At 39.2% G+C, this 24,028-nt stretch overlaps 1 protein-coding gene across 4 annotated transcripts in view; it reads right to left on the bottom strand.

Annotated features, from left to right (window-relative positions):
• The window catches only part of SGK3 (serum/glucocorticoid regulated kinase family member 3), a 75,336-nt gene that overhangs the window by 4,258 nt on the left and 47,050 nt on the right, over positions 1–24,028 (bottom strand). For 2 of the 4 annotated variants that reach the window (XM_085022273.1, XM_021089284.2), the window contains exons 6-15: positions 22,734–22,783; positions 19,707–19,764; positions 14,007–14,090; positions 13,764–13,895; positions 11,548–11,660; positions 11,421–11,457; positions 10,612–10,698; positions 7,822–7,917; positions 4,945–5,100; positions 1,389–1,478 (exon numbers count right to left, since the gene is read on the bottom strand). In XM_085022273.1, the coding sequence (XP_084878399.1) occupies positions 1,389–1,478; positions 4,945–5,100; positions 7,822–7,917; positions 10,612–10,698; positions 11,421–11,457; positions 11,548–11,660; positions 13,764–13,895; positions 14,007–14,090; positions 19,707–19,764; positions 22,734–22,783 (903 nt within the window). Of the gene's footprint in view, positions 1–1,388; positions 1,479–4,944; positions 5,101–7,821; positions 7,918–10,611; positions 10,699–11,420; positions 11,458–11,547; positions 11,661–13,763; positions 13,896–14,006; positions 14,091–15,255; positions 17,336–19,706; positions 19,765–22,733; positions 22,784–24,028 lie in introns of those variants that run through there. The other 2 variants (XM_085022275.1, XM_085022274.1) reach the window with 2 other exon arrangements.

A 24,028-nucleotide genomic window follows, 5' to 3' on the forward strand; every position in this document is an offset into this window, starting at 1 on the left:
TATCATTTACTTAACAAGAAAAGGCAATAGAGCATAAGAAAGCATACAAAGAATAATGATTTTGGAATCAGGCATAGGTTTTGTTTTTCTTTCTTTTTTTTTTAGGACCGCACTCACGGCATATGGAAGTTCCCAGGCTAGGGGTCCAATCACAGCCATAGCAACACAAGAACCGAACCATGTCTGTGAACTACACCACAGCTCATGGCAACGCCAGGTGCCTGACCCATTGAACAAGGTCAGGGATCGAACCGGCATATTCATGGACACTAGCTGGGCTTGTTACCGCTGAGCCATGATGGGAACTTCCCAGGCATAGATTTGAATCCTGGCTCTGCTACTTCTAACCAGCTACATAACATCTGAGTTTCATTTCTTCACTTTTAAAACACGTATAATTAAAATAATAATAGCAACAACTTGGTACCTTATTTGAGGCATAAATTACATGCTCAAATACACGAAAAGTATACATGCCCATATATAGGAAGCTTTCAATAGTTAGCAACATAATTATTGGCCTTATGCTGATGTATTAACAATCTCCCTATTGTTATATATTTATTTTCAAATATTTCAACATTGCTAATACTTTAAGTAAAGTGTTTTCATCAGTAGATTTAAAAAGTCAAGCTTAAGTGAACATTTTTATCATACTGTCTTACTGTCTTCCAAGTAAGATGTAACAATTTACATTACCAGGAATAATGTTTGTATCTCGTTTTTTTTTTGTTTTATTTTTTGTCTTTTTGTCTTTTCTAGAGCCGCTTCCCACAGCATATGGAGGTTCCCAGGCTAGGGGTCGAATTGGAGCTCTAAGCTGCTGGCCTAAGCCAGAGCCACAGCAACGGGGGATCCAAGCTGAGTCTGCAACCTACACCACAGCTCATGGCAACACCAGATCCTTAACCCGCCAAGCAAGGCCAGGGATTGGACCCGCAACCTCATGGTTCCTAGTCGGATTCGTTAACCACTGTGCCACGACGGGGACTCCCTGTACCTGGTTTTTATACCAGTCTAGAATCAAATTGTGCACTAGCATTGCTTAAAATGTTTGTTAGCTTATTGGTATGAAAATTATACTTCATAATTATTTTACACTGTTTAAAAAACACATTGAGCTCATCCCTTTCTCACACATGCTCTAAAGAAAACTTCACAGTTACTGCCCTGTAAGATATTTTTAGCACTCTATAAATGTAACCATAGTCTTATGGGTCATCTTGAAGTTATCAGATGTACTAGACACCCTGAATGATATACATTTCATAAATATACAGGTAACCGATTCAGTATGATTCCTGTTAGATTTTGAGATCTATTGCTACAATTATGTAAGTTACAGTGCTACATTTCACTATTTCAGAAAGATAAGGATGTAAATTTACCACATTAGGATTAAACGGTGGTGGAATCTTCTTTTGTACAAGATCAGTCCAGCTGAGCGATTCAAAAAAAGGATGATTCTGAATTTCAAGCTAGAATATGAAAGAAATTTTTCATTAACACTGAAGAATATATTAAATATTCACTGAAGAATTTTAAGAAGACAAACCACTTTCACTTTGTGCCTCAGAAATTCTTTTTAGGTACATGTTTATGTTACTCAGTGGAGCAAAGTGGTGTAAAAGACAGATGATGAGGACAGACGTGGAGAGTTACTCAGACTTATGTTCTATACCCGAGTCAGAGGTAAAATCAGGGTGACAAGATCTACTACCAAAAATATCCCATGAAATTCCCTGGTGGCCTAGTGGTTAAAGATTCGGTGTTGTCCTGCTGGGTGGCTCACTGTCACTGCCATGGCTCGGGTTCCAACCTTGGCCCAGAAACTTCTATATGCTGCAGGTGCAGCAAAAGAAAAGAAATGAAGTATTTCACTCTGGGTTGCTACTGTCCAAGGTCGGCACAGTATTGATTCCAACTTTTTTTCCCTACAAGGAGCCACAGAGTAGAAAAAGTAGGATCCAAGTCAGTTTGGTGGGTTTAAAAAGACTTCTCAGAGAAAGTGGTATCTACCAGAGTTCTGGAAGATGAGTAAGTAACCAGTAAATAAGGAATGAGTGGAGGAGTTCCCTGATAGCTCAGGGGGTTAAGGATCCAGCACTGTCACTACCGTGGCAAGGGTTCGACACCTGGCCCAGGAATTCCGTGTGCCTTGGGCACGGCCAAAGGAAAGAATGAGGGGAGAACATTCCAGGCAGAATACAAAGGACTTGAGGTTGTAAAGAGTTTAGTTTGATCAAGAAAATGAGAACCCGATATGGCTGCAGTAGAGGAGAGGATTGGGACTGTCATTCAAGGAGGAGCTCAGGAAGAAAATGAGCCATATCACACCAGGTCTACCTTAGCAATTTATTTTATTCTAGGATCATGGGACGCCATCAAGGAGTTTTAGGCGGGGAATGTCACATATGTGGGTTGTTTGTTTCCTTTTTAAATCACTCTGACTACAGCAGGGGAATGGACTGGAGAGCCATGATCAGATAAAGGAAAAACAAAAGGTAGCAATGCTACGAAAAGTGGTAACGGTGAGAGTAAGAAGTATCTGGATATGGAAACAATCGAGAAGGCGAATACATTAGGATCTGGCAGTTTGTTGAATACCAAAGTGAGAAAGAGAGAACAGTCAGGAATGACTCTCAGATTTCTGACCCGAGGAACACAGAAGGAAGATGGCAGAAACTGAATTTTGAACATTCTGTGTTTGCAGGACACTCAAGAAATCCAAGTGGTGGTGTTGACCAGGCAGGTATTATTTGAGTTACCGCTTACTAGAGAGTGCCGGATAAAGATACAAATGTGAGATGAAGTCACAACCAAAGCCACAGGGCCAACTGAGACTGTCCAGGAAGACAGCACAAGAGAAGAACAGAGAAATCTGTCCAACCACGGGGAATTGCAACACTTAAAAGTCAGGGTGAGGAGGAGGAGCTTATAGAAGAGAATAAGGAGGAATGCCCAGAAATATAGAAAGGAAAGCAAGACAAGTGTGTGCTCTTGCAGAAACTTCGGCGAGTACTGAAAGTTTAAATGCTGCTGAGAACACAAGCTGCAGAACAGAAATACTTAATTCTAGCACCTATTCTGTGGTAGCCTGAGAAATGAGAAGAGATTAGAAAAGGAAGAATGACTATAGAAACTTTCGACATGTTAGGCTGTGAAGAGAGAAAGAGACAGTATTACCTTGCAGGACAGCAGGGTTGAGGGGTTTTTGGTTTAAGAAGCAGGAGACTTGGTAACGTTTAGTTATTCCTCAGGAAGAAACAGAACGTAAGGGAGCAGTTATCTGGGCAGAAAGAAGCACGCACAGGGTTCCCTGCAAGGGATTGGGATCCAGCACAAGCAGAAACTGACCTTTTCCACGACAAAAGGAAGAAGGAAATGACCAGGGCTGGTGTATATAACTCTGCAAATCTGCTAGCAAGAAGCTGAATGAATTCTGCTTTGCTGAGTCTATCTTCCCTATAAAACAGAAGACAGGAGCATCTGCTAAAAGAGAAGAAGAAAAGGAACCTGGAAATTTGGAGAGAAGGTCTAAAATAGTTAACACAGAGAGTAGTAGACTAAACTGGAGAAGACAGAGGAGATGAGTGACCTCACCGTGCTTCCAATGTTTTCACTTGTGTAACTTTTGTCAGCCACGTTCAGCAGCCCAGAGATGACAGCTGGACTCAGCCAGGGCTGCAATTTCAGTACAAGGACCAAGGGGCAAAGAGGTGTAAAGCATTAGCAAGACTGACCTGAAACATGACTATGGAGTCCAAGCTGGAGAGAAAACTGGGGACAGTTACCTGCTGCACTGGGGCATCCAGGAAGGGAAAAGCAGCAGCAGACAAGTTTATTATTCACAGCTCGAATTCTAGACTGATCAACAAACAGCCCCCAAGAATTTCTGAAAAATTATTTGTTTAATTTTGGCCACACCCATGGCTTATGGAAGTTTCTGGGTCAGGGACTGAACCCGCACCACAGCAGCAACCCAAGCCACAGCAGGGACAACACTGGAGACTTAAACCACTGAGCTGCCAGGGAACTCCAAGAATTTCTGAGAAACTTAAATGAATTTACAAATTCATGTTCCTCAGCAGTTCATGAATTCACTCACATAACACTGGTAACTGCACTAGTGATTAAATAACCCTTACTAAAAGAAAGAAAGAAAGAAAGAAAACCTGTAGGTCCCATAATTATTTCAAGGAGGTGTCACTAAATTCTTAGAAAAAAAGGTGATTTAATGTTAATTCAAAGCAAAAAGTATTACCTCATGCAGCCAGGAAGCACTTAAATTCTTGTTAGAGACATGATCTAAAAGTTTAGGTGATCAAAAAACCCATGCCACACTTTTTTTTTTTTTTTTTTTGGTTTTTTTGCCTTTTCTAGGGCCGAGACCGAGGCACATGGAGGTTCCCAGGCTAGAGGTCCAATCAGAGCTACAGCTGCCGGCCTATGCCAGAGCCACAGCAACACGGGATTTGAGCCATGTCTGCAACCTACACCACAGCTAATGGCAACGCCAGATCCTTAACCCACTGAGCAAGGCCAGGGATCGACCCCCACAACCTCATGGTTCCTAGATGAATTCCTTAACCACTGTGCCATGACGGGAACGCCCATACTTTTTTTTTTTTTAAAGAAAGGAGGGGAGGAAACATTCTAGCAAATGAAAATCAAATAAATAATAGGGTGTGAAAGGTGGATGTGGGGAATGAAAATGAGCGGATCAAATTGTTATGAAGATCGAACGAAAAAATGCATCTGCCAAGTGTTTTAAACACTGTACAGATCTATATAAACACTGGTGAAAATCTGGGACAAGCATGCTTCTTTTTTATGGTGCTATTCTCTAAAAGCTGTATTCATCCCACTAAATAACACATAAAATAAGGTTTTATCTTCAAATTAAAAGCTTAATAAAGAGGATATGAAACAAGATGTACGTACAAAGTCTTCTTTGGCACCAAGTCGATTTTGCCTGTCTTTCTCTAGCAGTTCTTCCAGAATGGACCAGGCTGTGAGGCTCACTCCTGGCCTCAAGTTTAGGGGCTTGTGAAGAATATTGTCATACATCTCAGCAACATCTCGACAATAAAAAGGAGGCTGGGGGAAAAAAACGTTCAATTAACTATGTACAAACAGGGTTAAAACAGTTGGATTTGACCTTGACCTACAAAGAGCAGTCTGGGTCTGGAAAAGTATAGAAGAGCACAGATCTCTGTGGGTGTATGTACATCTGCAGTGTGGTCTCCCATGCAAAGAGATCTTAAAACTCAGTACACTACAGAGCTAAGAACATGTTCACTGAATGAATAAGGGATGGTTTGTTCAAGAACACCATGCATACAGGTGTATAAAAGTTGTAATGGTATTTTTTTTTTTTGTCTTTTTGCTATTTCTTGGTTTCTGTTTTAAAGAAAACAACTACCAACCTTATCACAGGCAAAATGATAGAGACTCAACACAGTTCAAACATTAAATAATTTCCTGGGACTTGGGAATGAACCAAGTAAAACAGATTTCTAGAAAGTGCTCTCCTAAGTATGTGTGGCAGTGAGTCTTCTGCAGAATTAAAATTCTACTCTGACAGCTCAAAGACGTGGTACAGCTTCAACATGAGGATTAGCCAGCTAATTATTGAGTTAAAAGTTTTAAAGTAAAAATAGTTTAAAATGTTTTTTTTGGCTGCACTCATGGCATGAGGAAGTTCCTGAGCCAGGGATTGAACCCATGCCACAGCAGCAACCTGAGCCTCAGCAGTGACAACACTGGACCAGGGAACCCATAAAGTAAAAATAACTTAAAATAATTTTTAAAATTAAAAGAGTTACATGCTTATCATTTTTTCTTTTGAATAAAAAGGAAAATTTTATTTTCTTAAATCTAATTTCATTTTAAAATTGTTAATACAAGTCTCATTAATGTTCCCTTTTGAATCAATTTACATTTTATATACAATGATATTTTATACTTTCAAAGTCCTCTAAGGAAATTCAAAGGATTTGGAAATATCAGGATGACAAATAACCAACACTTAAAGAACTTAAGGTATAAAGTGGTTATCAGGTCTTCTAAGGCACTAGCATAACCAGAAAATTAGATCTCTTAACAAGCGGATCATGGTCAAGGGCAAAGAAGAGACAGTGTTTGGCTGTCCCAGTAATCTATCATTCAAAGTTAGCAATATGAGACAAATGCTCTAAACATACCTTAGGGGATGAAGTTCACTGAGCCCTCCTCAGTTTTCAGAGGAAACACACACACACACACACCCAAACAAAAAAGGCAAGCCCAGCTCAAGCCTCAGCTGATGATGAATTGAGCTTAGTGGGGGCAGCAAGTGCCAGCAATGAGGGCATGGTTCCAGCATGAGGCTGCTCATTCACAGGACCTTGAGGGGTGTCTAAAAACTATTCTGAATGTTTTAAAAAGCTTAAAGAAAAACATACATTATTCCTATAAGGATATGTAAGCTAAAATTATTTGCATTTGGTTGGAATGATATTACTGTGGTAAAACTACTTGACTCTTGTTATTCAGAAGCTCTGGCTGATTATGTGTCTTTAATAAAAACTGGGAAAGTTGATTACATAGTAAACATCACTCTTTTTGCAATCAAATCTTTAAGACATGGTATTTATGGTGAAGGGCGTAAAGAGCTCCCAATGATAAAAAGGCAGAGCACCAGTATACTAAATAAATCCTATAAAAACAAAATAGAAGGCAAGACCCAAAAGGCATTACTTTGGTAAGAAAATCTTCTTCTTTCCATATTTTTGAAATTAGGCAGAACAAATTGAGTAAACTGAGTGAAAGTGGATAATTTTAATGTTACAATGAGGTGTCTTTTTTTTTTTTTTTTTTTGTATTTTTGCTATTTTCTTGGGCCGCTCCCACGGCATATGGAGGTTCCCAGGCTAGGGGTCAAATCAGAGCTTAGCCGCTGGCCTACACCAGAGCCACGGCAACGTGGGATCCAAGCTGAGTCAGCAACCTACACCACAGCTCACGGCAACACCGGATCATCAACCCACTGAGCAAGGCTAGGGATTAAACCCGAAACCTAGTCGGGTTCGTTAACCACTGAGCCACAACGGGAACTCCGAGGTGTCTATTTCTAAAAAATGCAACTGGGATGAGAATATCTGATTAGTGATTAATACATTAGTATGATAGAGAAAAAACTGTAAAAAATTAGTAATGAAATGAAAAGTTTTTTTTGGGGGGACAATCCCTAATGTGGTTTTAACCAGGTTCTGTTACTGTTATCTAAGCATCCATGAGATTATTGAAAAAGAGAGAGAGGGAGTTCCCGTCATGGCCCAGTGGTTAACGAATCCGACTAGGAACCATGAGGTTGCGGGTTCGGTCCCTGCCCTTGCTCAGTGGGTTAACGATCTGGCGTTGCCGTGAGCTGTGGTGTAGGTTGCAGAAGCAGCTCGGATCCCACATTGCTGTGGCTCTGGCATAGGTCGGTGGCTACAGCTCCGATTCAACCCCTAGCCTGGGAACCTCCATATGCCGCGGGATCGGCCCAAGAAATAGCAAAAAGCCAAAAACAAACAAACAAACAAACAAAACTTGTTTGCAGCAATAACAACAAAAAAAGGATTTCCCTTGTGGTAGAGCATGTTAAGAATCCAGCATTGTCACTGCAGCAGCTCCGACCATGACTGCGGTACAGGTTCAGTTCCTGGCCCAGGAACTTCCACACGCTGTAGGCACAGCCCAAAAAAAAAAAAAAAAAAAAAAGAGAGAGAGAGAGAGAAAACTCAAACCAAATGCATTATATTGGAATCATAACGACAGACTAGAAATACATACCAATCCATACAGCATTTCATACAGAACAGCACCAAGGCACCACCAATCTACAGTATTGTCATAGGGCTGTTTTCTGATTACTTCAGGTGCAAGGTACTGTAGAAAAGATTAAATATTAGAGAAACTCAGGAAGCAATTCAAGACAAACTTTAGGAATAACCGAAAAGTTTAATACATTTTAGGTGTTATATCACACTAAGTTAAACACATGGTCTAGATTCACAGTTGACTGGGTATTCTCATTTTATACCAGTGGTTCCTGGGAAGCGGTACTCTTTAGAATCAACTGGGGCAATTTCCAAAATATACATATTTAAGCATTTCCCCCAGGAACTGTGATGCAATTAAGACAAATGGAAGAGGACAACAATGCAGAAACTGTAACACTAAGTAAGTAAACTGCACTTTTACTCGAAAATTACAACAGCAACATACTGTTTAGAAAAGTGATTATTTACATTTTAATATGTAAAAAAATTTAAACTCATCACAATTTCATACATATAAGATAGTGAATTTGAATTTTAGATTCCAAAATATATATGTTAGGGGTGAAATATGAGTTGCAGCTGCCAGTCTATTCCAAGGCCACAGCAACACCAGATCTGAGCTGCATCTGTGACCTAGGTCACAGCTTGTGGCAAGGCCAGATTCCCAACTCACTGAGCAAGGCCAGGGATCAAACCCAAATCTTCATGGAGACAATGCTGGGTCCTTAACCTGCTGAGCCACAATGTTTTTTTATGTGATTTTTTTATATGATCCAAAGAAATGGCAAAATAAATAAAAAGGCTTTAATAACTTCTAATCACATTTAGATTTTGATAACAAAAATTCAATTTCCTTTCTAAAAACTACAGGATTTAAGAAATATTTTATTAACTATGAAATCAATACATATTCTCAAAAAATGTCTCTTTACACATAAACCAAAACAGAATGATTACAAATAAATATAAGAGCTAAGTTTTAGGAGTTCCCATCATGGCTCAGTGGTTGGCGAATCCGACTAGGAACCATGAGGTTGCAGGTTCGATCCCCAGCCTTGCTCAGTGGGTTGAGGATCCCGCATTGCCATGAGCTGTGGTGTAGGTGGCAGATGCAGCTTAGATCCTGTGTTGCTATGGCTCTGGTGTAGGCCAGTGGCTGCAGCTCCAAGTGGACTCCTAGCCTGGGAACCTCCCTGTGCTGCGGGAGCAGCCCAAGGAATGGCAAAAGGACAGGGAAAAAAAAAAAAAAAAAAAAAAAAAAGAGCTAGGTTTTAAACAAAGAGAAAAAAGTAGAACAAATACATTTTTAAGTTAAATAGTTGTTACTTTTAGGTACTTTTAATTAAGTTTCTCATCTTTATTAGAAGTTTGATGTGAGCCATTTTATCACACATTTTCAACACATTTTTCAGGTATTTCACAATAAAGATGAAGTGCTACCTGGTACTTAAGATATATATTATGTCTCATACTAATAATAAATGCATTATAATTAATACACTTTAAGCTAAACATGTGTATGTGAAGTGAGACTAATAAGGCCTTAACATAAATTTTAAGTGTTATTGTCTTAAATAGAAAACACATTTTCTGCTAGTTAACATGATTAGAGAATGGGGTGTTCTGGTTAATAAAATCTGATTTGACAACTCCCCCATCCACTGCATTATTTTATCCTGTTCAAAATTTTATTATGAAATATTTTAACCATACAAAAAAATAAAAAAAATCAAAGTTCCCATTGCGGCAAAACAATAATGAACTCAATAATATCCGTAAGTATGTGAGTTCGATCCCTGGCCTCACTCAGTGGGTTATGCATCCAGCATTGCCGTGAGCTGTGGTGTAGATGGCAGACTTGGCTCACAGATCTGGCATTGCTGTGGCTGTGGTGTAGGCCAGCAGGTGCAGCTCCAATTCAACCCTTAGCCTGGGAACTTGCATATGCCAAGGGTGCAGCACTAACATAAAAATATGTTTTTATATACACATAAAACAAACCAATAGAGCTGTCACCCTCAAATAGGTAATGTTAATACTTTGCCATATTTGCTTCAGTTTATTTCTTTTATAAAACAGTTTTATTGGAGTTCCTGTCGTGGCACAGCAGAAACAAATCCAACTAGGAACCATGAAGTTGTGGGTTCGATCCCTGGCCTTGCTCAGTGGGTTAAGGATCTGGCATTGCCGTGAGCTGTGGTGTAGGTCACAGACGCAGCACGGATCTAGCATTGCTATGGCTGTGGTGTAGGCTGGCAGCAACAGCTCCAATTGGACCTCTAGCCTGGGAACCTCCATATGCCGTGGGTACAGCCCTAAAAGGACAAAAGACATACACACACAAAAACAGTTTTATTAAGATATTCAACATACCATGCAATTCACCCATTTAAAGTGTACAATTTAATGGCTATTAATATATTCGGAGTTATTCCAATATTACCACAATTAATTTTGGGACAATTTCATCACTGATATGTGATTTTTTTTTTTTTTAAGGATTAGAAATGTAATCAAATGCTTGAAGAAGTCTAAGGTAAATTTTTAACATTAAAAAAAATGAGCTTAATTTATCTTTGTTGGATTATCTGTGCTATCTCAAAATCACACTTAAAAAAGTATCACCCATCAATAAATATTAAATGTTCAGAAGGGATAATTATCAGATATTTCCAGCTGTCTGGAATCTGAAAATATTTTTACTCTACTTTTCTGATTTCAAGTTTTACGTATACAGTTTGCGATTCACTTTGCATTTTATATGTGATTACAGGGATGACAAACAGGACATATTCCTTACCTCTGGTGTCCCACAAAATGTGGTTGTGGTGTCAGAAATAGCAATTCCTTCTTTACAAAGCCCAAAATCTGTTAAGACAACATGTCCCTGACAAATACAGGGGCAGAAAGATAAAACAAGAAATACATGGATATAAATGGACACTTTTGGAAACCATTAGATTTTGAAATAATCATAGACTAAGAGGAAAATGCAAAAACAGTACACAGAGTTCCATGTACCCTTCCCCCAGCTTCCCCCAATGCTGACATTCTTTTTTTTTGGGGGGGTGCACCTCACCTGCAGCATGAGAAATTTCCTGGGCCAGGGATCGAACCCACGCCACAGCAGCGACCTGAGCCACAGCAGTGACAATGTGAGATCCTTAACCCGCTGAGCCACCAGGGGAACTTCTGACACATAACTGTAGTATGGTGTCAAAAGAGGGAAACTGACCTTGTTACCAAACTGTTAACTAGACTGCCAAGCTGTTCAGTTTTCACTTTTTTACATGCACAGATTTATGTGTGTATGTGTAGCTCTATGTGGAGAGATCTGTGTAACTACCACCACAATCAGACGGAGAACTGTCCATCACCCCACAGAATAAAAGGACTTTCTCCTGCTAACCCTTTCTCTTTGAACTCCCCTATTCCCTGGGTCCCTGTCCCCTTGCAACCACTAATCTGTTCTCCATCCCTACAGTTTTGACATTTCAAAAATGTTATATGATGGAATCATGTAGTGTGGAACCTTTGAGACTGACTCTTTTCCACTACGCATAACAACAACAAAAATTGTGAGCCAGATTTTTAAAAGACAATACTTACCACTGAATCCAAAAGAATATTTTCTGGTTTCAAGTCTCTGTCAAAAGGAAAGAAAGGCAAAACTGAATATTAACTGAAATGAAATAATAAAAAGACATTTTTACAAGTGATATTTAAACGAGTTTACCTGTACACGATTTTGATGGAGTGCAGGTAACCCAAAGCACTGGCGATTTCAGCAGCATAAAACCGAGCTCTGTGTTCAGGAAAGGACCGTTCTCTTTGTAAGTGAAAAAACAGCTGTAAAATGGGGGGGAAATGAATATCAAGATGATTCACACATAAAGAGAAACAAATATATTCTATAAAGACAAAAAGAGGATTTGTTTTTGTTACTTTAAATGTGAGATAAAAATGCACCAAAGCACAGAACCATGACTCCCTTGCCCGGGTCCCCCACCCACCAAGTAATCAGTCCCTTTTTCGCCAAGCATCCTGCTCCACCCCTGCTAATGTACTACTCATCTCTCTTTTACCCCTCAATCCTCAACGTGGCAGTGTCTTCACCATGCCAGGTAACCCCCTGGAAAAGACTACTAATAAAGGCCAATGAACATGATACTCTCATGTAATTACCTCCTTTTTTGGGACTGTTCCTTCATTTGAAAGAAAAAAAAAATCAAACACTATTCAGAAATTAGAAACTAGTGGCTGCTATACCAAATATATCCCAGAGATATGGTCTGTCTGAGCCAAATACTGTTTTTAGAAAAATCTAAAATAATTGGTAACACTTAGGAACTGGGAATTTTTTTTTTTTTTAATTCATAGTTTTGGTTTCTTCTGGAAAGAGAAAAAAAAAAAAAGGTAGGGGACTCAGGGGAGCTCTGCACCATTAAGCCTAAATTCAATGTGGTAGCAAGTGGCTGGAGCTTAGTGGCAGCTGAACTCTCCAGTTCATTTCTTACACTTCCTAATTCTTTTTTTTTTTTGTCTTTTTGCTATTTCTTGGGCCGCTCCCACGGCATATGGAGGTTCCCAGGCTAGGGGTCCAATCGGAGCTGTAGCCACCGGCCTATGCCAGAGCCACAGCAACACGGGATCCGAGCCGCGTCTGCAACCTGCACCACAGCTCACGGCAACGCCGGATCGTTAACCCACTGAGCAAGGGCAGGGACCGAACCCGCAACCTCATGGTTCCTAGTCGGATTCGTTAACCACTGCGCCACGACGGGAACTCCTTTTTTTTTTTTTTTTTCTTTTTGCCTTTTCTAGGGCCGCTCCCGCGGCATATGGAGGTTCCCAGGCTAGGGGTCTAATCGGAGCTGTAGCTGCCGGCCTACACCAGAGGCACAGCAATGTGGGATCCAAGCCGCTTCTGCAACCTACACCACAGCTCATGGCAACGCCAGATCATTAATCCACTGAGCAAGGCCAGGGATCGACCCACAACCTCATGGTTCCTAGTCGGATTCATTAACCACTGCACCATGACAGGAACTCCCTACACTTCCTAATTCTTAATGCATTTCTTACAAGCTATCTTGTAGTCACTGGGTTACCTGGCTCCATACTTACTAACCCACACGACTGGAGCAAGTTACTAAGCTGCTCTGCACCTCAGTTTCTTTGTCTTTATACAACATGACTGTTGTGAAGATAAAATAACACAAAAAGGAGCCAGAGTGCTGGGCACATACTACATAGCTACTACTGGAATTATTATCATAACAAGCAGCAGTTCCCCAACTCTATTACAATACCCTCTGATTCACAGTTTTGGAGAATATTATTAATAGACTTGGTTCAAACAAAAAAAGAGACTCTGTGGGAAAAAAATTAATGCTGGCTTAAGGTATAATATCTCCAGGCCTTTAACATGCTGAAACATACTGTGAATCACCAAGAAGCATGTTGTTAATCGCCAAGGGGATATAACATAAGACATTTTCCAAACTGGCTTCACCACAGAACCCTTATTACAGGATCATCTCGTTTGATTAATAGTTTGCACATTCTGGAAAATGACAGGCTAAAATAGTACTTATACGCAACCACTGAAACAATAATTATCAATAATTACAATCAAGTTTTGTTCTGCCTCAGTATATATTCTTGCCATATAGCTCAGTGACAAAACGATGCATGAAGTCTGTAGCTTCACACCAAGGTTCTCTTGCCAACCTTCCCAGCTACACCATAAGCCGCTTAGGAAAAGAGCTTTACATCTCACTTCTCCACATCCTGGGTCAGGCTGATTAGCCAGGACCTTAAATACTGTTGCTAGTCAACCAACCACTGTTTATCCCGGGCTTTGCTTTCAAAACTGGTGAGAAAATTTTTGACTCTGTTCGCTTTTTTTCTAAACATTATTGATACTACATAACTAATTATAAAACTCACCTCCCCTCCATTAACGAAATCCAGAACAAAATAAAGCTTTTCAGTTGTTTGGAAAGAATAATGTAATCCAACCAAAAAGGGATGTTTCACATTTTTCAAGAGCACATTACGTTCAGCCATAATGTGTTTTTGCTGTTAACAAAACAAAACAAAATACATAAAGGATCAATTTGTATTCTCACCAGAAAAGAATTCTGTTCACCAAAAAATGGGTTTAGGAGAAACAAAACCATTTTACTTTACCTCTTTTCTGTTGAGAACTATTTTTTTCTGCAACACTTTGACAGCATAAAATTTTCCATCTAGTTTCCGTTTTGCAAGAAGAACCTGTTAAGGTTAAAGGTTGTGCTTACTATTAGAAACTTCAATATTTTGATAGGATTCACTTATCAATAAGTCAATACCTAAATTTTGAAAAAAATATTAAGTCTATAATGGACCTAGGTAATGTAATCGTTCTGCTCTGAAGATTGAAAATTATTGAGTTTATTTCTACCATTCTACTTTTACTCAGATATTTTAAAACAACTAATGATGATGTAAATAGCCATCATTTCTCTGTCACTTAACGTGCTGATATTTGAGTATATTACTAAATTTAAGTGCCAAAATCTGTACTACTTGAAAACTTTGTGCATATGTGTGTGCCAACCCTGAGTCCTGAAGAGTGTCTTTAGAAAATATTGAGGCTAATTTGCAACAACGTGGATGGACCTGGAGATTATCATACTAAGTGAAATAAGACAGAGAAAGAAAAGTATCATATGATACCACTTACATGTGGAATCTAAACTATGACACAAGTGAACTTTTTTACAAAACAGACTCACAGACAGGAATAAAAGAATTTATGGTTACCAAAGAGGAAAGTTGGGGGGGGGGGCTAAATTAAGAGTTTGGGATTGGCAGATGTAAGCTACTGTGTATAAAATAGATAAACGACAAGGTCCTACTGTATAGCACAGGAAACCAAATTCAGTATCTTGTCATAAACCATAATGGAAAATAATATATATGTATAACTGAATCACTTTACTGTACATCAGAAACACAACGCTGTAAATCAACTATACATACTTCAGTTTAAAAAGATAATAATAATAATAATAACAATAATAATAAGGAAAATAAAAAAACCCAAAATATTGAGCCTATAAATGTCATGGCTACATAAAAAAAGGAGAAGAAAATGGCTTCAATGGTTTCTCTCTTTTTTTTTTCACAGCCACACTTGTGGCATATGGAAGTTCCTAGGCTAGGATAGAAACACAGCTGCACCTGCAAGCCTATACCACAGCCACAGCAACACCAGATCAGAGCTGCATCTGCAAACTATGCTGCAGCTTGTGGCAACATCAAATCCTTAACCCAACGATTGAGGCCAAGGATAGAACCCACATCCTCATGGACATTATGTCGGGTTCTTAACCCACTAAGCCACAACAGGAACTCCCAAAATGCATTTTTGTTCCAACATTTGAGTTTCTCTTACAGGTTTCAAACTCAGAAGTGTTCAGAGGAAGAAGCACCATGAATAGCTGAGGTTCTGTGATGGGCTGGGCTGCATGTAGACACTTCAAGGATTTGAAGAAATTTAGAGGATCTTGCCCCAGAAAAAAGACAGACATGCTCAATGTTTTACAAATAAAATTTAAGAGATTCAAGATGCCCTATAAATTGTGTAACTATTAAATGATACATTCCAAAATTTTTTGAGATGATCTGCCACAACAGCTAGTGACATTGCTGAGTCTTCCTTTTAGTATATCTATAGTCTTCCTGGCTAAAACCTGTAACCACAATCTAATCATGAGAAAAATATCAGACAAAGTCCAAAGGAGGGACATCTTACAATATACCTAACCAGTGCTTCTCAAAACTCTCAAGGTCCTCAAAAACAAGAAGCAATCTGAGAAACTGTCACAGCCAAGAGGAGCCCAAGGAGACATGACAACTGAATATAATGTGGTGTCCTGGATGGGACAAAAAAAAGGGTCATTAGGTAAAAACAAAGAAAAATGGAATAAATAATGGACTTTAGTTAATAATAATGGATGAATATTGGCACATTATTTGGAACAATGTATCATACTAACAAAGATATTACTAAATAGAGCAAAATGATGGTTTGGAAATTCTCCGATCTTTCTCTTCATTCAAAAAAAATTTTTTTTGGTAAATTTTAAACTGTTTTTAAAGCAAATGTTTGTTATTCATAAAGATGGACTCAGTGGCTGGCATTTTTCTCATTTCTCAGTCTTTTGTTCTCTACAGTATTTGACTCTGTTGAACATTCCTTCCTTCTTACATTTTCTTCTCAACAGCTCCCACCCCACTGACCTTTCCTTCTTGATTTTGATTGGTTCATCTTCAAGTACATTCTGAGAAAATAATTCAAAGAATGTGGCAATTAGGACATACCTTGAAGGGTAGGCATTTTTTCAGTAGATTGGTAGATTTGGAGAACAGACAGATGGTTAAGAAACAGATGGGCAAATGTAAAATGGAACCAAGACCACTCTTCATAGAAAAATTTAGAATAAAGAGAAATTGCCATTACTAATTTTAGTTGATCATGCATATTTTTCTACTTTTCAAATACATTTTGAATTTGTGTGTCTATTTGCTTTTTCTTCTTTTGTGTTTCTGGCTTTTTCTTTTTATTGTACTTTGTTGGTTTCTAATCATTTTGCAAGATTTAAATTTTTACTACACCTAACTAACATGTATGTAGAAAAACTCATAAACATTACAGCTCGGTGAATTATTGCAAAATGAACACAGTATGTAACCATTATCCAGGTCAAAAAATCAAACCCTGGAGTTCCCTTCACGGCTCAGCAGTAACAAACCTAACTAGTCACCACGAGGACACAGGTTCAATCCCTGGCCTTGCTCAGTGGGTTAAGGATCTGGTGCTGCTGTGGCTATGGCAAAAGCCAGCAGCTGCAGCTCCGATTCAATCCCTAGCCTGGGAACTTCCATATGCAGTGGGTGTGGTCCTAAAAAGACTCCCCCCCCCCCCCAAAATCAAACGCTGTCAATAGCCAGAAGCTTCCCATTTGGCCTATACTGGAAACTACTCATCCCCATCCTGCCTCAAAGGTAACCACTACTTCAATCTGCAGTAACACAGGTAAGTCTTGCCTTTTCTCGAATTTTGTGTAATTAGAATCTCACAAAGTCATCTCTACCTGACCTCTTTCACTCTAAATTGTATAATTTGTGTTAATTTGCATTCATGTTGTGGCATTCAGCACAGGTTTCATACTTTTGTTGCTGTGCAGAAAGCTGCATTCCACAGACATACCACAACTATCTGTTCTCTCAGTGACATTCAGATTATAAACAATGGGGAGTTCCCGTCGTGGCGCAGTGGTTAACGAATCCGACTAGGAACCATGAGGTTGCGGGTTCGGTCCCTGCCCTTGCTCAGTGGGTTAACGATCCGGCGTTGCCGTGAGCTGTGGTGTAGGTTGCAGACGCGGCTCGGATCCCGCGTTGCTGTGGCTCTGGCGTAGGCCGGTGGCTACAGCTCCGATTCAACCCCTAGCCTTGGGAACCTCCATATGCCGAGGGAGCGGCCCAAGAAATAGCAACAACAACAACAACAACAACAAAAGACAAAAAAGGACAAAAAAAAAAAAAAAAAAAAAAAAAAAAACAGATTATAAACAATGGATACTCATGCATATTCCGGCACAGGCCTTGCCTAGTACATATGTGCATGCACTCCTGGTGGTACACAGCTTGGAGGAGAATCAATGCATCACAGGTAATGTATATATTCTGCTTCAATAATTAACACTAGATTTTTACAACATAAAAAGTGTTTTTTTTTTTTTTTTTTCTTTTTAGGGCCACACCTGAGGTATATGGAAGTTACTGGGCTAAGGGTTGAATTTGAGATGCAGCTGCTGCCCTACACCACAGCCCAGCAACACTGGATCTGAGACACATCTGTAACCTACGCTGCAGCTTGCAGCAGCACCAGATCCTTAACCCACTGAGCAAGGCCAGGGATCAAATCCACATCCTCAGGGACACTATGTCGGTTCTTAACCATTGGGCTACAACAGGAATTCCCAGATGTGTAAAAACTCTATACAGAATGCTATAAAACATGATTGAGAAAAGTTAAAGATGAATTAACAAAGGGTCATACTAAGGTCATGGATTGGAAGACTCAATATTGTTAAGACGGCAATTCTCCCTAAATTGATCCACAGATTCAATGCAATCCCAATCAAAATCCAAGATAACTTGTGGAACTTGACATGGTAATTCTAAAATTTATACTGATATGCAAAAGAGCTAAGAACAGTCTCTTGATGAGAAAAAGAAGGGATGACTTGTTCTTTTGAAGATCAGCTGTATTTTCTAGACAATGTCATATGGGTGAAAGGACAGACAATAGACTAGTGAGACAAAATACAAAATCTAGAAACAGAAATATAAAACATAAAATCTAGAAAGAGATCCATTCACATATGGACACTGAATAATGATGGAGGTTACCCTCCAGAGCAGTAGGGAAAGAATAGTCTTTTTAATAAATTGTGTAGGATCAAGAGTTTCTGTCATGGCACAGTGGAAATGAATCCGACTAGGAACCATGAGGTTTTGAGTTTGATCCCTGGGCTCTCTCAGTGGGTTAAGGATCCGGCGTTGCTGTGAGCTGTGGTGTAGGACGCAGACGCGGCTCAGATCTGGCGTTACTGTGGCTGTGGCACAGGACAGTGGCAACAGCTCCGATTAGACCCCTACCCTGGGAACCTCCATGTGCCTTGGGTGCAGCCCTAAAAAGATAAAAGACAAAAAACAAACAAACAAAAAATTGTGTGGGATCAATCGAATATCCATGGGGGGAAAAAAAGAACTCTGATCCTATGCCTCATATTGCATGCAAGAAAAAATTCCCAACAGACTCTAGATCTAAACATAAAGTTTTCAAAAGCTAATGCTTTTTGGTTTTAACAACAGACTATCTCTAACATTCCAACAGACTGCAAGCATTTTGAGAGCAAGTTCCATTTCTAAATCTCTATTGCTTAGATTAGCACAATGCCCAGCATGTAGCAGGTGGCAAATGTATGTTTGCTGAATTAATGAACACACATGGGTTTAATTTTATGGTCACAGTTTCTGGTCTCTAGGGAACTCAGAAAACAAACTAGATCTAGATACCGAAAGCTATGAATATAGCACAGTATAATTAAACACATACATATTTATTTTTACTACAGATTGAAGTATAATGCAAAAAAGAACTTAAATATATTTGATGATTCTGATACCTCCATCTATGCTACTTCTGGCCTTAAGGATTCTTGTTCCTTGGTATGGCCACACTGTCAAGCTATGTGATTCACCTGATGTTCACTGTATGAAGAGAGACAGGGCCCTCAAACCCCCTTTCCTTCTCCAACTACTACACAGCTGCTCACTGTTGTCTTTCTGGCCTCAACTTAAACAGCAACTCTTCAAAGAAGCCATCCTTGACCAATCCATCTAAGCACAGGAGATTTTTTCTGCCCCCACTGCCTCTTGTCCTCTGTCTCCTCACTCTAGTCATCATTTCCTTCACAGCTCCACCAGGATGTATAACTGCTTACCTGACAGCATGTTTTCAATTGATGATTTCCCCAACTAAGTTGTAAATATCACAGAGATGAGAACTAGGTCATTTTTGTTCAATACCATCCAACCAAGGCCCAGATCATTGCTTGGCACACAGGTGCTCAACAAATACTTCTTGAATAAATAAATGTTAGGTTAGAATCTGAGTGGATGCCTTATATCCCTAATTATTTTATCAGTACTTTGAAGGTAGAGGAAGCATCTTAACTCCATAACCTGCAACCAACAAGCCCTGGGGTCTCATGTATATAAAGCAATCCTTAAGTACTTATTTACTGAATGAGAAAATAAAAACACTCATACCTTGCCAAAGCTGCCTTTTCCAATAACTTTTAAGAAATCAAAGTCTGTTGGTTTGGCACTGAAATAAATGAATAATGATAAGAATTAGCCTCCTAAAAACTGGAAAGATGTCAGTTTTTCAACATTTTTTAGCACCTCATTCTTCAATAAGTAAATGCTGGGTACACTTTAGCATAACTCCAGCTTTCACAAGGGTGGTATTTCATCTTTAATATAAAATTATGAATAGTAATAATAATCTACTTTCTGATAAGCCAAGACATTTTGCAATTTTATTTAAGCCTTGTTAAGCTGAAGAAGGACTTCAATAATCGTCTCTTTGGGAGAAAAGGATATCTCCACATCTGATCTATCATTTTTTAACTCAGTGTAACAAGCCACTTTTATTAACCATAAACCTCACCAATGTTGTTAATAAGGAAACTGAACACCTATATAAATTAGTGCTACATTCCAAAGACTATCTAGTCTGGCAATTATTCTGAAAAGGAAGTTACTAGCCAGAATACCTAGTAAAGTCACTAAGAAAATTTCCTGAAGGAGAAAAGTCATCACACTGTTTTCCATACATATGTTAAAGACAAAAGAACTCTGCTTATTCTCATCAATGGTAATGTAGAAAAGCCAGGAGAAGAGAAGGCAAAGGAATACTAAGACTGTCCTTTTATTTACATTAATCTTGGGTTAAAAACAGCATTGAGGAGTTCCCACCGTGGCACAGTGGTTAACGAATCCGACTAGGAACCATGAGGTTGCGGGTTCGGTCCCTGCCCTTGCTCAGTGGGTTAACGATCCGGCGTTGCCGTGAGCTGTGGTGTAGGTTGCAGACGCGGCTAGGATTCCACGTTGCTGTGGCTCTGGCGTAGGCCAGTGGCTACAGCTCTGATTGGACTCCTAGCCTTGGAACCTCCATATGCCACGGGAGCGGCCCAAAGAAATAGCAAAAAGACAAAAAACAAAACAAAACAAAAAAAACAGCATTGACTGTATCCCGGCAAAGGCACATGAATGCAAAAAGTTGATTATAAGCAGCTGGAAGAGCTGTCTTCTTTAATACCGTATGAATTCCTAAGTTGTACTAGAGAAAATGAAATGACTTCATTCAGATTTTAAATGTGCTTCAATTCATTATTAAAAGAAATAGTCAATTCAAACATGAGAGTAACACTAGGTCTGGGTTAAATAATAATAGTTCAAGATTAGGGAAATAAACAGTTAACTAAGTTTAGATGTTTTTCTTCTTCAAGAACCTGCTCTTTAGACTAGTTATTCAGTTCTTTATCAATATGCTGAAATACTGAAATAATTTTTTGAACAGATGTAATAATGTAAAAAACATGCAAATCCTTCAAACATACTAAACATACCAACCGAGGCCATATCCAAGGCCCACTGTTAACTGTTGGTGATGAACCCTAAATGAAACCAATTTTCTCTCTCTCTCTCTCTCTCTTTTTTTTTTTTTTTTGGCTGAATCTGTGGCATGCAACAGTTCCCAGGCCATGGATAAGCAATGAGATCCTGCTGTATAGCACAGGGAACTATATCTAGTCACTTGTGATGGAAGATGATGGAAGATAATGTGAGAAAAAGAATATATATATGTGTGACTGGGTCACTTTGCTGTACAGTAGAAATTGACAGAGCACTGTAAATCAACTGTAACAGAAAAAATAAAAATCATTTTAAAAAAGTTCCCAGGCCAGAGATCAAACCCATGTCACAGCATCAACCTGAGACACTGCAGTGACAGCACCGGATTCTTAACCCACTGCCCCACAGGAGAACTCTGAAGGCAATTTTCCATTTTGTGCTGCCTGACAAACTCACTGCAATGATAATAGAAAAGATGTTCAAAACTAAACTCCTTCTTCCAGTTACCATCCTATTTCTTTGCTTTCCTTTGCAGCAAAGCACTTCAAGTACATTGTCTAAACTCACTCTCTACACCTGCTAACCTCTTCTCTAGTTCCCTCTTGAACCCTTTCCTGTCACACCTGTACCCACCCCACCATGGAAACTTCCTACAAAGGTCACCAATGACTTATCAAATCCAGTGGTCAATTCTCAATCTTCATCTTACCTGCCCTACCAGCAACATCGACAGGGTTTTTTTACTGCCTTTCTTTACCTGCTTTTGCGACACCACATTCCTGGTTTTCCTATTTTACTATTCCTTCTTTAAGGAGTCTCCAGTAGCATTTCTCCTATCTGTCTAGACTCATTCTCTAAGTGGACCAAAAAGGCAAGGGAAGCATGGTATCTGAGATTAAAGATAGACTACTTTAGAATTAATCCAGTAAGTCTGGAAGGGCAATTACAAGGAAGGAGTCACACTACACTTCTCCTCCAACCCAGAGCAGACATCACTCTCTGTCAGGGCTCTCCTCAAACTGAGCCAAGCAGCAGCCCTGGCCTCCTTCTTTGTATTCCAATGAATTGGTGGAGCTGACACTTGAGATGAAGGCTACACTTGCCACTCCTGGCGTTCCTTAGAATGTTTCCCCTGTGTTCAAGTAATGATGGGACTATGGGAGAAACTGGATAAAGAAAGTTCAATAGCCTTTCAAATGCTAATGTCCATCAAGACGCATCCTGAACAAGCTGACAAATAACTAGGGTTGTACCAATGACACCGAGCACCAGGAGAATACCAATTAGGCCTGCAGGGATGCTACTGCGAGAGTAATTCCCAAGTACCTCCCAGGACTTACAGTCCCCTGGGAAAGATGGTCTCTTGATCTTCTGCGTGAGGGTGCACAGGCACACACACACATCAGGAAAGCAACACTGGCAAAATAGCAGAACCCAACCAACAACCTGTGGATTAAAATCTCCTCAGAGCTCTACTAAGACAAAGAGGAGCTAGAGCAGTATATTAGGCAAGCACATGACAGTACTATATTCGCTGTTAACTACAGTTCTATCTCACAGGCTTCCAGCTAAACTGGTACGATTATGCACATCTGCACATCCACAAAAAGTATCCTCCTCAAATCCAGTTAGCTTGAAACAAATTAAACCTACTGAGGATTTCCAGATGGTCCCAGGTTGATGTTCTGTGAGGTAGAGTGTAGCTGTTGGGAGGTAAAAAAAAAAAAAAAAAAAGAATTTAACATTCTTACTGGAGCTTCAATGGTTATCAATCAATGGATATTTCTGAAATAAAATATACATAACTGGGCCACAGACAATTTCTTATTTGCCATGTAAAAAAACCCTGAAGCCCTGATTTTTAATAAATGCATAGGCTTTTGGAAAAATACACAATAAATATAAATAAGCATGTTGAAGATAAATTTCAAGAGCAGTTGTAAGGGAAAAGGTAAGGCAGAAGTCAAGCTTAAAGTTGGCAAATGAATGAAGTACACCGGGAAGTTCCTTGGAAGAGGTAGGCAATAAAAACACGATTTAAGAGGGATCATTTTTACATTAAAAAATTGGTTTAAAATAGCTTTTATTTTATTTTAATTTTCAAATACTTTTTTTTCTTTTTAGGGCCTCACCCTTGGCGTATGGAAGTTCTCAGGCTAGGGGTTGGATCAGAGCTGCAGCTGATGGCCTACCCCCACAGCCACAGCCACACCAGATCGGAGCCACATTTGCAACCTATGCTGCAGCTTGTGGCAACGCTGGATCCTTAACCCACTGAGAGAGGCCAGGTATTGAACCTGCATCCTCATGGCTACTAGTCAGGTTCTTAACCTGCTGAGCTCAATGGGAATGCCTCGAATACTTTTTAATAAGCTACCATTAATGATAGAAAATGATCATATGATGATAAAGACTGCAAATGCTGGACTGAAGTTTTAATTTGAGGGGAGGTAGATTTATTTCTAAGCTTATTTGTAATTCCACCATTGCGGTAGTATTGTAATTTTAGATAGGCTTTTTTCTTAACAACACTTCAAGTAAATTTAATCTGTTATTAACTTAAAAGCTAATCTTTACTCACCTAGTGTACCATAAACTAATTAAAAATTCTAGCACACTAATAATTAGCTAGAAATTTAACTCAAAATCCTCAAAGATTAATCTAATGATCCTTTTATAGTGAGTATTTTTCACAAAAGCCAAATGTGAGTTAACTGTTTCACATAAACTCACTTGGAAATTCTTTATACATTCAGAGAATTAGAGATGTCTCAAATATGCAAACTTTTACTAAAGCTCTATATAATTACATTTCATATGAGCTATAGATATGAAACAAGCTTTTAAAAACTTCTCTTTAATCAGAATCTACATTTTTTTATCTAAGCATTTTTTTTTTTGCTTTTTATGGCTGCACCCAGAGCATATGGAAGTTCCCAGGCTGGGGG

This window comes from Sus scrofa, chromosome 4, assembly GCF_054392235.1.
Source record: "Sus scrofa isolate SSC_HxYL_T2T_F1_AM1 chromosome 4, Sscrofa_HxYL_maternal_Yorkshire_Landrace_v2.0, whole genome shotgun sequence".
Classification (NCBI taxonomy): Eukaryota; Metazoa; Chordata; class Mammalia; order Artiodactyla; family Suidae; genus Sus; species Sus scrofa.